The 15,843-nt window shown below is 39.5% G+C and overlaps 1 protein-coding gene across 49 annotated transcripts in view; it reads left to right on the top strand.

Annotated features, from left to right (window-relative positions):
- RIMS2 (regulating synaptic membrane exocytosis 2) overlaps positions 1-15,843 on the top strand; it is a 748,363-nt gene that overhangs the window by 581,003 nt on the left and 151,517 nt on the right. For 29 of the 49 annotated variants that reach the window (XM_078851433.1, XM_078851460.1, XM_078851434.1 and 26 more), the window contains one exon: positions 9,043-9,132. The exons of the other annotated variants lie outside the window; for them this stretch is intronic. In XM_078851433.1, coding sequence (XP_078707559.1) covers positions 9,043-9,132 — 90 coding nt within the window. The remainder of the gene's footprint in view (positions 1-9,042; positions 9,133-15,843) is intronic. 49 annotated transcript variants of the gene reach the window in all.

Here is a 15,843-nt window from a genome sequence, read left to right as displayed (position 1 = left end):
GTGCGTATGTATTGACCACACTGTCTTTTTTTCATTCTCTTAACACTGAAAAGAGGACTTTTCATCGTAAAGTAAAAATTTGTATAATGTGGACCAGGCCTTTTCGATGGCCTAATAAATCTATCCCTACTTCACATCATTCATCTTTCTTAGTCTATTAGTGCATGAGAATTTGATGTTACATGTAATTTCTCTGCCTTTGACAATTTATGTAATAGGATTAACAGTATTTCAGTGTGCTGCTCTGTATTTCATAAGTCACTAGTCAGAGCCACCCTTGATTAATTTTTACAGTAGTTGTCTCCAGACATTAGTAAGACTTTAATTGCCTTTTGGGGATTCATTTATAGTGTGAGGAATAGAAAGAAGTTCTCAGAGTTTTCATCTGTAAGGAAAGGTCACTACATTAAGTTTGTTCTAATTCGAAAAGCGAAGACTTTCTGGTGACTTAATTTAAACTTTAGAAATTTGGAACTGAATTGATAAAAACAGATTCAGAGAGAGTGGATTTAATCTAAAATATTGGAAATTTGGATAAAATGGAAAGTGCATGAAAAAGGGTTTGATGCACAGGGTAAATAACGTATAATTTTAGCTTACTGAGGGACGTTTTCTCCCCTACTACAGAAAAACACATGGAAAGGGGAGAACTTACCTAGGAAAGATCCAGAGCTTCAGTAACCCTGCAATTTTGCTGCATCATCACTAGCACTGCAGTTTTGCATCATCCCAATTCATGTGAAGGATTGGTGGGGGTTAAGAAGTAGCCAAGGGCATGGACAAGGGCGGTCACAGAGTCTGAGAATCTACATGTTATTATCATTTATTATTTTGATATTGCCAAGAGAGTGTTATACACTGCATATTGAGTAAAGACATGGGAAACCCAGTGAATACTAAGGTCAGTGATTGCATCCCCCATATCTAATAGGTAAGCATCTGGATCTATCCAGCTGTCAAATCTTCTTAGCCCCAGAGTTGCTTTTGAAGGCTATAGAACTCTGCATGAAGATTTTATCTTCTACTTGGTGCAGGACCCCACAAAATCTAAGTTGGCTCTGTTGTGTGTTTTTTCATTGCTCTTAGATCTTCTGTAAACATAAATCAAACACTTGATACAGGAGAGACTAAATGATCATATTATATGCTGTCTGTACTTGACTTTACTTATTCCTTGACTTTAGCAAAGCTTTGGACACAGTCTCCCACAGTATTCCTGCCAGCAAGTTAAAGAAGTATGGGCTGAATGAATGGAGTATAAGGTGGACAGAAAGCTGGCTAGATCATTGGGCTCAACAGGTAGTGATCAATGACTCCTTGTCTAGTTGGCAGCCGGTATTAAGCAGAGTGCCCCAAGGGTCTGTCCTGGGGCCGGTTTTGTCCAATATCTTCATTAATGATCTGGAGGATGGCATGGATTGCACCCTCAGCAAGTTTGCAGATGACACTAAACTGGGAGGAGAGGTAGATACACTGGAGGGTAGGGATAGGATACAGAGGGACCTAGACAAATTAGAGGATTGGGCCAAAAGAAATTATATGAGGTTCAAAAAGGACAAGTGCAGAATCCGTCCAGCGGAGGTCAACAAAAATGATTAGGGGACTGGAACACATGACTTATGAGGAGAGGCTGAGGGAACTGGGATTGTTTAGTCTGCAGAAGAGAAGAATGAGGGGGGATTTGATAGCTGCTTTCAACTACCTGAAAGGGGGTTCCAAAGAGGATGAATCTAGACTGTTCTCAGTGGTGGCAGATGACAGAACGAGGAGGAATGGTCTCAAGTTGCAGTGCGGGAGGTTTAGATTGGATATTAGGAAAAACTTTTTCACCAGGAGGGTGTTGAAGCACTGGAATGTGTTACCTAGGGAGGTGGTGGAAACTCCTTTCTTTGAGGTTTTTAAGGTCAGGCTTGACAAAACCCTGGCTGGGATGATTTAGTTAGGGATTGGTCCTGCTTTGAGCAGGGGGTTGGACTAGATGACCTCCTGAGGTCCCTTCCAACCCTGATATTCTGTGATTCTGTGATTCTATGATACTTCATGTGCACTCATTGGAGAAGAGAGGAGGAGAATAGTCAAGGAGCCATTGCCTAGTTAGCTGCATAAAATAGTTCAGTTTATCATTAGTTGTGGCATGAATAATGATAGTATTAGACAGAAGAAAGAGCACTAGAAGCTTTTAGAATTTCATTGACATGTTTTGTAGAGCTTCACAGGAGTCCAGGAAATGGTTCAGTGAGAACCTACTTATACCATTTTTTCAAACCAGAAACAGCTAAAATGGGCTCTTCATTTGTAGTAGTAGTGTTGCTGCTACCAACTAACGTATTACTCACCTGAGGAAAAATTCTGCTACTGTGTGCATAGAGGCTCATATGGTAGCAGAACTGGTATTACTTTGCTCCATAAGAGGTGGGTATGATTCTGGAGAAATGTGCAGGGGTTGCACCCCCCTTATATAGCACGTAGCTCAGCTCCACAGGAAGAAGAGGACAGGTGATCTGCTGCTATGTGCATCCTTCAGTACCTGCAGGGGGCGACATGTTGGGTGTTTGTCCATGACTACATTATTGGTCTGAAATAGCTGAATAGAGTGACTGAATAGTAGCTCTGTAGCCATTCCAGACTTAGGGGAAGATGCCTCCCATATTTTCCTTAGCCCTCTGTCCAATGCTCAGTTCAATTAGCTGGTGTGGGAACTTGATTCTGGATTTGGTCCTAAATGCAAAAACCTCCATAATGCAGGGTTAAGGGCCAGATGCTGGGGTGCATCTGAGCTGCATTTGGTGTAGGTCAAGGTGGGAACAAAGGTCATTGTATGCCATCTTTATGTCCTTCCCTCTCCTGGAACTGGCTGTCTACCAGTCCTGTCCTTAGCATGAACAAGAGAAGCCTCTAGGTTGGTCTACTTTACACAAGCTGTCATAAGACCCCCAAAACTATTCCAGTGTCTGAAGGTCAGGGATATCTTACCCATGCCTCCTTAATAACCACATCCTCTAGCCCAGTGGCATAGGAGTTGCTATGAATTCCGCTAAACAAAGGAAATCCTTCATTGGCTGGATCCATCATTGTTACACCACCTTTGGCATGGTGGACTGCAGTGCCTCCGAAGATTTGGGTTGAACTTAACGTTACAAATTTAAAATGAAAGAAAATGGAAACACTAAAGTTTCCCCATCCAAGTTAACTTGGCCATGACAGAACAAGGAGTAATTGTCTCAAGTTGCAGTGGGGGAGGTTTAGGTTGGATATTAGGAAAAACTTTTTCACTAGGGGGTGTTGAAGCACTGGAATGTGTTACCTAGGGAGGTGGTGGAATCTCCTTTCTTAGATGTTTTTAAGGTCAGGCTTGACAAAGCCCTGGCTGGGATGATTTAGTTGGGGATTGGTCCTGCTTTGAGCAGGGGGTTGGACTAGATGACCTCCTGAGGTCCCTTCCAACCCTGATATTCTATGATTCTATTCTATGATTCTATGTGGTACTTTCTTCTTTTTTTATTTTGTCTGGTTAAATATCTAACATTATTGCACTTCATAAACACAGTAGTCTGGGATTTTAGTGGTCCCCTGTGAGAAGTGAAATGTGCTATCCAAGTCCATAGGGACTGGAGGCTTCTGATAACTGGAGGCTTCTGATATTTTCAGACTAAGGTGCATAAAGTTAGGCACTTTGATAAATAACCTGATTTTCATAGGTGTTCCATGCCTACAGCTTCTAATGAGGGCAATGGGTCCAACTAGTGCTGCTGTAAATGCTCAGCACTGTTGAAAAAAAATCTATTCTTAATGCCTCTGAGAATCTCTGCTTATCTGATCTTAGAGAATCATTTCAGACTTACTTGGCTTTGAAACAGTTGATCATAAATGCAATGCAATAGCTTTAAAATTGAAATGCCAGTCGTTATGGAACGTGGCATTATACATTTTGCATCATCTTCTACACTCAGAAAGTAGGCTCCCTCCCTGATGTTGACCTTGACAGGCTAACACATATTTAAACATGACTTGTCCTGTTCATAGGAGGTACAAAGGACTGTTTAAAATCGTGTTAGTTAAAGCGTGTTGGCTAATACATTTTAGAAAGCAACCAGTTTTGCTAGTCTAGATATGGCCTTAATGTCAATTTGTAAGTTGCTGTCTATACTGATTTTTTTCTACACCAAAATAGCATAAATTAAGAACATAAGAATGGCCATACTGGGTCAGACCAAGGGTCCATCTAGCCCAGGATCCTGTCTTCTGACAGTGGCCCATGCCAGGTGCCCCAGAGGGAATGAACAGAACAGGTAATCATCAAGTGATCCGTCCCCTGTCGCCCATTCCCAGCTTCTGGCAAACAGACGCTAGGGACACTTCAGAGCATGCTTTTGCATCTCTGCCCATCCTGGCTAATAGGTTACTCAATGAACTTATCTAGTTCTTTTTTTGAACCCTGTTATAGTCTTGGCCTTCCCGACATCCTCAGTGTTATGTGTATCACATAAAAATATGTGTTGTAATGTGACTTCCATAGTGACCACTCTTTTTGATAATGTCAGATTACATGACACTTTATCCTTCATTCCTTGATGTGTCCAATGATCAGGATAGATATCAGAGGTATTAGTTTTTATCAGCATTGCATTGATAGTTCAGTGGCACTACAGATGATGTGCATGTACTCTAACTTGTGAGATTCAGTCACTATTTGTTTATAGGACAGAAATAGATAGAACTGGGGAAGATCATTTCATTAAATTAATACTTCCAGAATTTTCAGAAGTTAAATCTAGATATTATATCACCATAGAGTTACAGAATCTGTTTAGTAATATAGTCGTCATAATGGGCTCGGGTTGCTTTTCTGATATTGAAAAGTGAAATGGAGTAGCATCAGCTCAGAAGGCTTGAAGGATGTATACAGGTGCTTTTCTACATTTTGACACAAAGGTGTATTCATCCTCCTTTATAATAACAATGGAAGAGTGTGGAATAATATCCATTTATGGCAAATTGACTTTGTGATTACACAGTGGGAAATGTGCTTCACTACTCTCATGATTTTTCCCCACTGGTGATTGTGGGTGTGATCCTGTAAACATGCCCATTTTTGAGTAGTCCAAATGGTTTGCTGGGTCAGCAAAGCAAATGCCCAAATAGTCCAAAATTAAGACAAAGATTTATCAGGGGCATAGTACTATCCAACTGTTTAGGCCGATATTAAAGAAACTAGCACATGAAATTGCAAGCCCAATAGCAAGGATTTTTAATGAATCTGTAAACTTGGGGGAACCTGTTTAAGAAAGGGGGAAAAAGAGATCCAGGAAATAAGAAGTCCATTAGTTTGACCTCAATTGTATGCAAGGCCTTGGAACAAATTTTGAAACAGAAAGTAGTTAATGCTATAGATATAAACAGTAATTGAAATAAAATAAACATGATTTTACAAAAGGTAAATTGTGCCAGAGCAACCTAATCTCTTTCTTTGCAAAGATAACTGATTTGTTAGACAAAGGAAATTAAATAGATCTAATCTACATGGATTCCAGTAAGGCATTTGATACAGTTCTCTAAGGGAAATCATTAGTTAAATTGGAGAAGATGAGTATTTGTGACAGGTTTCAGTAGGTCCTCCGAGCCCCTAGGGGGCGATGGAGAGCTATGGTCCCACTGGCGGGCCTTAGTCACACCTTTCGGGTGCTGGGGAATTAGCGGGAAAGGTGTGCTGGCAGGGGAGCGTCAGCACGAGTCGGCAGCGCGCCCTTCAGGCAGGGGAGCGCCGGTGGTGGGTTGGTAGCGCACACCCAAAGGCAGGTTGGCCGGGGTAGGGGAACGCAGGCCCACCCAACTCCACTGCGTTCCAGCCCAGGGCCCTGACAGTGGCGGGAGGTGAAGGTCCCGCCACTTGGTCAGCAGGGGGCCATCCGCGCCCGCTGACCAAACCCACCCCATGGTGCAGTTCTGCCCCTGGGCTACTTCCTACCCAGTCTCTCAAGCGGGTCTCTCCAGTCCCTCCAGCTCGTCCGGGTATTCTGCTGCTGGCAGCTCCAGCTCCCCCTCTGTGTCAGACTCACGGTGGCCTGGACTACAGCCGGGCCCCTCCGGGTACTCAGCAGCGGGCAGTCCTGATCGCCACAGGCCTTCCTCCCAGTCAGGTTCCTCCTGGCCCCAGGCCTCCCCTGGGGCGGCAGCAGGATGGCGAGGGAGCAGCCTGTGTCTGTCTTCCTCCCTGGTGCTCTCTTCACCAGGCAAAGGGCCCCACCCTTTGTACTTCCTGTCCCACCCCTCCCCTTCCGGGGATTGGCGTAAGCTTGGTCTGGCCCCGCCCACTCAGGCTGAGAGTGTGGCTCTTTACCCTTTGGTTCGGAGGGAAGCCACCCTGGCTCCCTACAGTATTAATATTAAATTGAAAGGTGGGTAAGGGACTGGTTAGAGGGGAGATTACAATAGGTCATACTGAATGGTGAACTGAATGGTCAGGTTGGAGGGAAGTTACTAGTGGAGTTCCTCAGGGATCAGTTTTGGGACTAATCTTATGTAACTTTTGCATCAATGCTCTTGGCACAAAAAGTGGGATTGTGCTAATAAAATTTGCAGATGACACAAAGTTGGGAGGTATTGACCTAAATACTGAGGAGGACTAGAATAACATACAAGAAAATCTGGATGGCCTTGAAAACTGGAATAATAGAAATGGGATGATATTTAATAGTGTAAAGTGCAAGTTCATGCACTTAGGGACTAACAAGAAATTTTGCTGTAAGATGGGGGTGTAGCAGTTGGAAGTGGCAGAGTAGAAGAAACACCTTGGTGTATTGGTCAATCACAGGATGACTGAGCCACCAATGTGATGCAGCCATGAAAAAGGATAACACAGTCTTAGGATGCATCAGGTAATGAATTTTCCAGTAGAGGTGAGGAAGTCTTGTTACCATTATACAAAGCATTGGTGAGCACTCATCTGGAATACTGTGTGCAATTCTGATCTCCCATGTTTAAGAAATATGAATTCAAACTGGAACAGGTGCAGAGAAGGGTTTCTAGGATAAACAAAGGACTGAAAAACATGCTTTATGAGAGAAGACTCAAGGAACTTTACTTGTTTAACCTAACCAAACGAAGGCTGAGGCAAACAAATGATTGCTCTCGGTAAATACAACAGGGGGATAAATACCAGGGAAGAAGGAGCGCCAGTGCTGACACAAAAACAAATGGATATAAACTGGCCATCAACAAGTTTAGGCTTGAAATTAGACAAAGATTTCTAACCATCAGAGGAGTGAAGTTCTGCAACAGCCTTCCAAGGGAAGTAGTGAAGGCAGAAAACTAACTGGTTTCAAGACTGAGCTTTATGGAGGGGATGGTGTGGTGAGATTGCTTACAATAGTTTGTGGCCTATCTGCGACTGCTAGTAGCAAATATCCCCAATGGCTGGTGATGGGACACTTGATAGGCAGGGCTCTGAGTTACTGCAGTTAATTCCTTCCCAGGCGTCTAGGTGGTGGATCTTGCCAATGTGCTCAGGGTCTAACTGATTGCCATATTTGGAGTTGGGAAGGAAATTTCCCCCTGGTCGGATTGGCAGAGACCCTGCTTTTTTTCATGTTACTCTGCAGCATGAGTCACTTGCTGGTTTAAACTAGAGTGAATTCTCTGTAACTTGAGACTTAAAACAAGATTTGTGGGCTTCAGTAACTCAGCCAGAAATTATGGGTCTATTACAGGAGTGGGTGGGTGAGGTTCTGTGGTCTGTGATGTGCAGGAAATGAGACTAGATGATCAGGATGGTCCCTTCTGGCCTTAAAGTCTATGAGTCTAAATTCCCCTTTAGTAAGAGATTAGGTTAAAAAAGCTTTAAAACCTAAAAAGGAGATTGCTGAGGCTAGTTTAACCCTAGCAAAAGATGGAAAGTAAATCTTTAGGCCCAGAATATTATAACAGCCAAAGAAAGAAATTTCAGAATCCTTCTGAATCAAGAAAATGGTGTCCTGGATGGCGGAGGGTACATAAGCTTCTGTTGACAACTTATCTTGGTGTTGAGATCAAATATGCTCATTTACACGGTATAGTAGTCTGGAGGCAATTTACACATTATGAGAGTGCTAATTGAGTGATATATTACCCTTAATATACCAAATGAAAGAAAACCAAACCCAAAACTTTATCATAAACTGTAAGTTAAAACACTGAATATTTATGATTTTTTAAAATGGCAACCTCAACTATAGTTGGCATAAATATTTTAATAGAAACTGCAGGTAACTCAGATAATGTATTTGTTAAAAATAGGCTGTTGATTTGAAAAGAAACATACATAGTTGATGGTTTCATTTTTTCTTTGTTTGTTTGAATTATAAATTTGCAAAGCCTTTTTTAACCAAAATATTGTTGGTAAAGGTCTTTTTAACTTGCAGAAATATAAAAATATCCTAAAACTCTGTAGATTATAAACACACTAATCTTTAAAAACTGATCACTGTGCACTATATCAGGGGTTCACAACCTTTTTCTTTCTGAGGCCCGCCCAACATGCTATAAAAACTCCACAGCCCACATGTGCCACAACAGCTGTTTTTCTGCGTATAAAAGCCAGGCTCAGTGTTAGGGGGTAACAAGTAAGGCAATTTGTCATGGCCCCACAACACAGGGGGCCCTAGGCTTCAGTCCCATACAGTAAGGCTTTGGCTTTCTGCCCTGGGCTCCATTAAGTCTAATACCATCCCTGCTTAGCGCACCCCCTGACTCCTGATTGCGGCCCCCTAGCCCCTGGTTGAGAACCACTGCACTATAATATACACTTTTTTCCTATTCAAAATGTTAAGTATAGCAGAGAGAGCAACCAAAATATTTGGTAGATTGTATGGATATTAATATACATTGTATGTCCTATTCTGTATTTTAAGACATTTGATAAAGAAAAGTAATGAAAGAACTCAAGTTTTGGCCTGCCAGTTACAGTTTACCTGTTTAGATTAAGCTGTTCCAAATGATGTTAGGTGTCTTATAATGGAAGTTACATAATGTTTCTGACAAGCTCTGATTTCTTTTGGTTTATGCTAGAAGTTACATGGGAGGACCAGCAGAAAAAGGTGAATGGTACAATAACTGATGACAAACCATTGCCGAAAAAGAAACACCATTCTGAGCCAGGTTTGTCAGGGTTTGGAAAACCACATGAAAGCATGAGACTATAGAAGCATTGCATTACATTTCATGCTTTTATAATGAGTGTGTGCTTGATGTACCTTATTTTTTCACTTTGGTGTGAAATTTTTAGTATGTAGAGACCATTTAGTTTAGTGTTGTACACAGTTCTGTTTTAGATTAGCAAAAGTAGATCCACTTGTGTAAGCAATTGTGTTAGACTGCACATGCATTAGAAAAAGAAATAATTTGGCATAATATTAGCATTACCTTGCTTTTCAGTTTCAATTCTATTTTGATTTATATATGTGTGTGAGTCTCAGGAATCCAAGTCTGAGTTCTGCTAATCCTTATCTTGGTTAATCTCAACCAAGGTATACACTGCATATAAGGAGGTGGGACACCCACCTCCCAAGATCTGAAACAGAATCCTTCCTGCTATGTCAGATGTCGCTTAAAGCATAAAAAGGCTCAACCATCCCTGTCTTTCCAGTGCCACTCTTTGCATGTATCCAAGATAGGAACTCTTAAATCTGGGTTTGGAAATGTAGCCCCTATCCTACAGAGATGTGCATAGCATTGAGCTCAATGGGTCTACTCACATACTTAAGGTTTAGAATGTACTTAAGTCTGTGTACCCTAACCTGCAATATGAATAAAGCTCCTCTGTGCAGAAGACAGAACTTTCTCAGGAGTTAATCTAAGACTGTAGAATGAACTACCTCAGGAACTAATGACTATTGCAAACCTCACTGGCACATTTCTAAACTAAAACACCCTACCCAAACAAGACACTACATAGAACACAATTCTCCCTTGGGGAGAGCATGAGAGAACAAACAACATGTGGCAGGTGTCAGTCACATCACTACTCATGCAAGTAAAGGTTTGTAGGATTGGCCTTTGTGCAACAGAGTTGTTGCTGTCTGTTGGGTGACTGCTAAGAGCCAGTTGGGAGAGTTTTACTCCATTTTTATTTAGTCCTTACTTATCAGTGGAGGATTTGTCATTGTAAGGATTTACTAAGACCCATCAAAGTGAGTCCTATGCATTTTCTAACTGAGTACTGTTCCCAAATATAAAATATACATTCTAAAATAAATTAGCTGGGTAAAAACATACACATTTTTAGGAAAATAATCCTAATTTTTTTTTATAATTTTAAATGTATGAGCCTGCTAAATATTCTGAACATGATGTACACTTTATATATCTTCTGGTAAAGGTTTTAAATTAATAAATGAAATGGATGCTTAACCATTTACTTCTGCAATCAAGAGAGCATTTTGAGATACAGTATGTTAAAAAAGATGCTATATGAGAAAATAGTGGGTTACCTTATTAATATAATTCAATATATGACATCACATACCATCTTTTGAACATACTGTATCTCAAAACTCTCTGTACTTGCGGAATCAAATTTTAATTAATAGCATCAGAAGTTAGACATTAAGACAAATCAATAGCAGATTCTGGGCTACATTTGAGCAGCTCTGCACTGTTCTGTTGTTGCAACAATGCTCTAAAGCTAGTTTAGCCAATCACTGGGGGGATTCCCCCTATGAATAACAAAGCAGTTACATTAGACACTTACTCAACCAAGCTCTCAGCAGATTGTTTCAGTCCTCCAACTTGGGTGGTCACATGACCAAGCTGGAGGACTACGATAATCTGCTGTTTGGTTGAATTAAATAGTATTGCAAGTAACTGTGTTGCTATTGGCTAATGACTGGGATTGACTCTGAGATTTTGATGATAAAAAATTAGTTGAGAGAGGGTCCCAGTCTTCTGATTTCTTGAGGAGGAATGCAACAAATTTGAGATATGCAGGGGAGATGTTGAGTGAGAAGCAAATGATGTAAGAGAATTTGTATTCAGGGAGTTTGCTGAAGGGGAAGCCAGTTAGCCATACATATTCCTTGCTCATACAACCTTTTGATCATAGGTCAACTCCCAGTAAATTGAAAACCAGGGAGATTTAGTTAAATATAAAAATTAATAATTCAGTCAGTATGTTATTCCTTGTATAATTTGGTTGATATGAAAATCAGTACAATTACAGAATTATGAAATGTTTTCCAGTTTTTAATTGCCTCCAATTTTCATTTCAGTATGACACAGAATTTTTATTGATTACACATAATTGCATTGTAGTATATGTCAGGGGGAAGCAGGAGGATTTTGCAGCTGTATATAGAGTAGTTTCATTAAGGGACATACATTAAGAATGGTGGGATGCAGTTTGGGTTTTTGAATCCAGGAAATGATTGAGGCTTTTTGTACTTGGGAAGAGATACTTTTTCTCTCCTTTCCCTTGTGGGTCAGAGAAGACTTCACTTGAATTTTTGGGGAGCCTTGAATTGTTAATTCCCCATCTTAATAGTTAACAGTAATAACTTTCCCTGATCTCCCATTCAACACCCATTTCTGCATCCAGAAATTTTGGATAAGCACATGAGCAGAATGTTTTTTTTGATCAGCACTGAAAAATTACTACATTGCCAAAAACTAGATATCAGAATCAACAATTTATTCTGATGAATGAGACAGTTCACAGTTCTCTGAAAGATATTTTTTCAAGTTATCTTTTTGTAGACTCAATAACACTGCACTGCATCAGTTTACACTTAGTTCACAGTCCGATTGTTTTCTGCACAAATAAATAAATGCTAGAAACTTTTTTAAAATAAAAGATTTGATATAGTAGCAAAAAGTAATCAGAAAATAAGATAAAACCTACAGAAATAACCAGGACAAGAATGATCTGTAATGTGTTTTAAGTAGAAATATTTTGAATTAAATTTTAAAATGATAACATCTGCATGTTGTTCACAGAATATATCTGCATGTGTATATAAAATATTTGAAAAAATAGATAACTATTTCAGGTAATTGAAATAAATAACAATAAGGATGATCTGCACCTTGTATAGCACATAACATTTGAGAAATAGAGATTTTGGCAGAAAATCAGGCAGAAATCTAAACAAACTTTACCAAATACAGTAATGGAGATGGAAATGATGTAGAGCAAACTGTGCTGTACAACTGAAGTGGCCTTATTTCTAGGATAATGAAAGAAAATATAACTAGTTGGAACATAACCAACTAGTTAACCATAAGCATTAAGTAACACAAACTCTTTACCTGATCTCAGCCAGGTCTTTTTTATAGCCAAGATGTAAGTAGCAGATTCTGAAAGTATCATTGATGAAAAGGGCCTAATTTTGTAATGACCTAAACTTAAACACTTGCATTATTTTTCGTAGATTTTTATATAATGGGCTAATAGAATTAACCTGAATAATATTGTTTTGTATGAAGAGATTAAACAATACTCACTAAATTAATCTGGATAACATCCCCTATGTATTATTTCCCAAGGAGTGGCTATCTATTTTATCTTACCTATTCTATCTAATCTATTTAGGATCTGATTCTACACATATCACCATGATATTACAGAATCTTTAAAACCTGATTTAAATTAATTATTATACAAAATATTGTACAAGGTAAAATAGCCTAAAGTCTGTTCTAATTTACATTACTGCTAATGGCTACAATGGACCACAGCTACAGCCCAGTACTGGCACAGGGGCAGCATAGGAGCACTGTAACTATCTCCCTTTTTCGGCCCACCCTCTGTGCACTACAGCTGAGAGGTGAGGTGGTGTAGAAGCCCCTGTAGAGGCTGTATGCCATTAGAGAATCACCAACCCCGCCATATATACATAGAGTGGGGTAATCTTGCCAAAATCCCCTGTACTGCAGAAGGGACACAGATTTCCTGAAACTTTCCAAGATGGGATTCAGCCTCTAGGTAGGAGTGGCTTTAATTTTTACCAAGAACACTTTAGGAACCGAGGCTGCACAGGCTGCGACAGGGAGCCACTAATTCAGCATGGTCCCTGGCCAGGCCATCCGCTTTTGAGGCTGCATTGGACTATCTGCAGGACTGTTGGCACTGGGAAGATTGTGGGCACCTTGCACTGCTGCAGCCCCCTCCTGATGGACATTCCAGTGCTAAGGACCCTCTGCCATAGCCAGCTCTGGCATAATGAATCTAGACCAATTTGTGCAGGATGCAGTTGACAATATAACCTATGTGGTCACATGGAACATGGTATTGTTGTAGTTTATAAAGCATCTTTTTAAAACTATAAATCCCAGTTGAATTTTATATATATATATATATATATATATATATATATATATATATATATATATATATATATATATATATATATATATATATATATATATAGTGACTCATGAATTCGGTCAGGTGAGGGCAAATTGGAAGTAAAAAGGTAAAGAGATGAAAATAAAAAAGAAATAGCTCAGAATCACAAGAAATATAATGTTAGAAAGCCTACAAAAGCATTAGAACCCAGATGCATGTTTGACTAGAAATGCTTTAGAGTTTAGCAAGGGTATTTGGGGACAAGTGAAGATGATAATAAAGATGTGGAGAAATTAAAGGAATTAAATGATCAGTGTCTACCATAGAAGAAGACGGGGAAATTCGTATACCTAAGGTATTCCTAATGGTAAATCAATGGCGTTTTTTTTAACATAAATTGAAATCTCTAAGTTATGGGGTAATTTGGTGGCTATTGTTCAGTAAATCACAAAGAGTAGATAGTATTTATCTATGGGTTTTGAAAGAAATTAAGTGTAGAATGGCAGAAATATTGATATAGGTAAGCAATATATCCTTAAGAACCATAACAACTCAAGGCTAGTGTGGTGCCTTATTTTAAATGGTTTCATGGTTCTGTGAGAGAATGTTCCACAGTCAGTGCACCACTGTGTCAACAACCTGATGCAATACAGTATTCACCTTTTGTCCTTAACTGTTGGTATAGTGGCTTCTGCTGTAAACACTGCTTCCCTCTGAGCTATGATGGATGAAGCATGAAGGCAGGTGGGTTAGAGTTTCAGTGTCAGGAATCACATTCTGAGGCCTTGAATCTTCTATTTTCTTATGCAGTGCAAGGAAAGGGACAGAGCCTCAGTCTCTTGCTCTCTACTGTAACAATGCGTGGAGATCACGTTCGGGAGCAATGTTAAACACTGGGCATAGTCCTCTGCATTGAGAATTAGTAACTTTTGCCTGATTTATTACTCTCAAGAGTGTGAGGTAAAAGGTAATTGTATGTGGGCAGAGAATAGGTATACCCTATGTTGATGGAAATAAGATAGGGCAAGATGCCAGGATTGATTTATCTTGATGCTGGTAATCTTGCCAGTATCACCCTGTCTCTACTGTTCCATTCTTCGAGAAGGTAATTGGTGAAGTTGTGCTGAAGAAGCTCTTGGTTCTCAGATTTCCTAGATCCCCTGGTTTTAGAACTAATAATGATACAGACACAGCACTGATCTATCGATGATCATCTGTCAATAATCTCTTGACAATGGACAAAAACTAAGTGGCCAGTTGTTTACTTTAGATCTGTCAGTTGCCTTTAATACTATATCTCATGATGTATAGTTGATAGTATTGTACTTTCTAGCAAGGATAGATGAAGAGTTGTGCAAGGGTGATGAGGGTATGTACTCTGTGAAAGAGACCAAAGGATAACATCCGATCCCAACAGCTCTCTTGGGCTGATACTGCAGGTCCACATCATTTCATCTTTTTTGTTCAATGTGTATGAGAAGCAACTGGAGGAGAGATTGAAGTGTTTAGATTACCAAGCCAGTAATATGTCAGAGACATGAGTAACATGTGACACAGAAACGATTATATGGATTGTGCAGTCTTTCAGATTTCACAGTGTCCAGAAAAAAATGGGGATTTAATGAGGTCTAGCTCGTTAAAGCTCAATCCAGATATGATAAAAGTGATTCAGAAAGTATCCAGATGAGATGACAAAGCTGATATTTGGGTTTCTCCCTGTTTTTATTAGTAAGGTGGGCAATCAGGGTTCTCTTGTATCTCTACCTGCTATTATATGGTAAAGTACAGCAATAACCAGGACTGGTTTCCTTCATCTTTCTCTGTCAAGGAAATAGCATTATTTAATCAAAAATGCAGACCTTGCCACACTCACTCATAGTTTACAAGCCACAATTAAGGACCATGAATAACCCCCGGGTGAGAGGGAAAGTCTTAGCATTTATTAAAAAGCAATTAACAATTGAAGACAAAGAGAGTAATTGACGTGGATTTCTGCCTTTCAGAGTACAAAGAAGTTAAAATTTGAGAGTCCCAATTGTCATTTTTGGGGAGCAATATTGTTCAATGTATTTTTAATGATTTAGAAGAGGTAGCACAATGTTAGAGTGAAGTTAGCTAGAGTAAGAGAAAGATAATGAACATTCACAAAAATAGTCTAAATTCGTATATGTTGAATGTCTGAACTTAGAGGATCATGAGGGACAGAAATCTTAGGAGCCATGGATACCTCAGTACATTTAGTGATTGTGTTTAAAATGTTTCTTCTGGTTTGGATGTTTTTCCCAATTGTGTATAGAAAATATCATGCAGAAGGATTTTAAAATGAGACCTCCGTTTATCTGTCCATTGTGTAGCAACAGTTAAAATAGAAAATAGGATGCTTGGATTTGCGAAAACAAGATAGAAAATAATACAATGGTTTCATCCTAACATTTTATCAACTATCTGAAATATAGTGTCCAAATTTTAATTATTTGAATTAAGAAAGTTTATTATTTTTATTTGACTAAATTCTGATGTCCTTAGTC

Source organism: Lepidochelys kempii, chromosome 2 (assembly GCF_965140285.1).
Source record: "Lepidochelys kempii isolate rLepKem1 chromosome 2, rLepKem1.hap1, whole genome shotgun sequence".
Classification (NCBI taxonomy): domain Eukaryota; kingdom Metazoa; phylum Chordata; order Testudines; family Cheloniidae; genus Lepidochelys; species Lepidochelys kempii.
The sequence above is the reverse complement of the archived record's forward strand: the minus strand, read 5'-3'. Positions and strand labels throughout refer to the sequence as shown.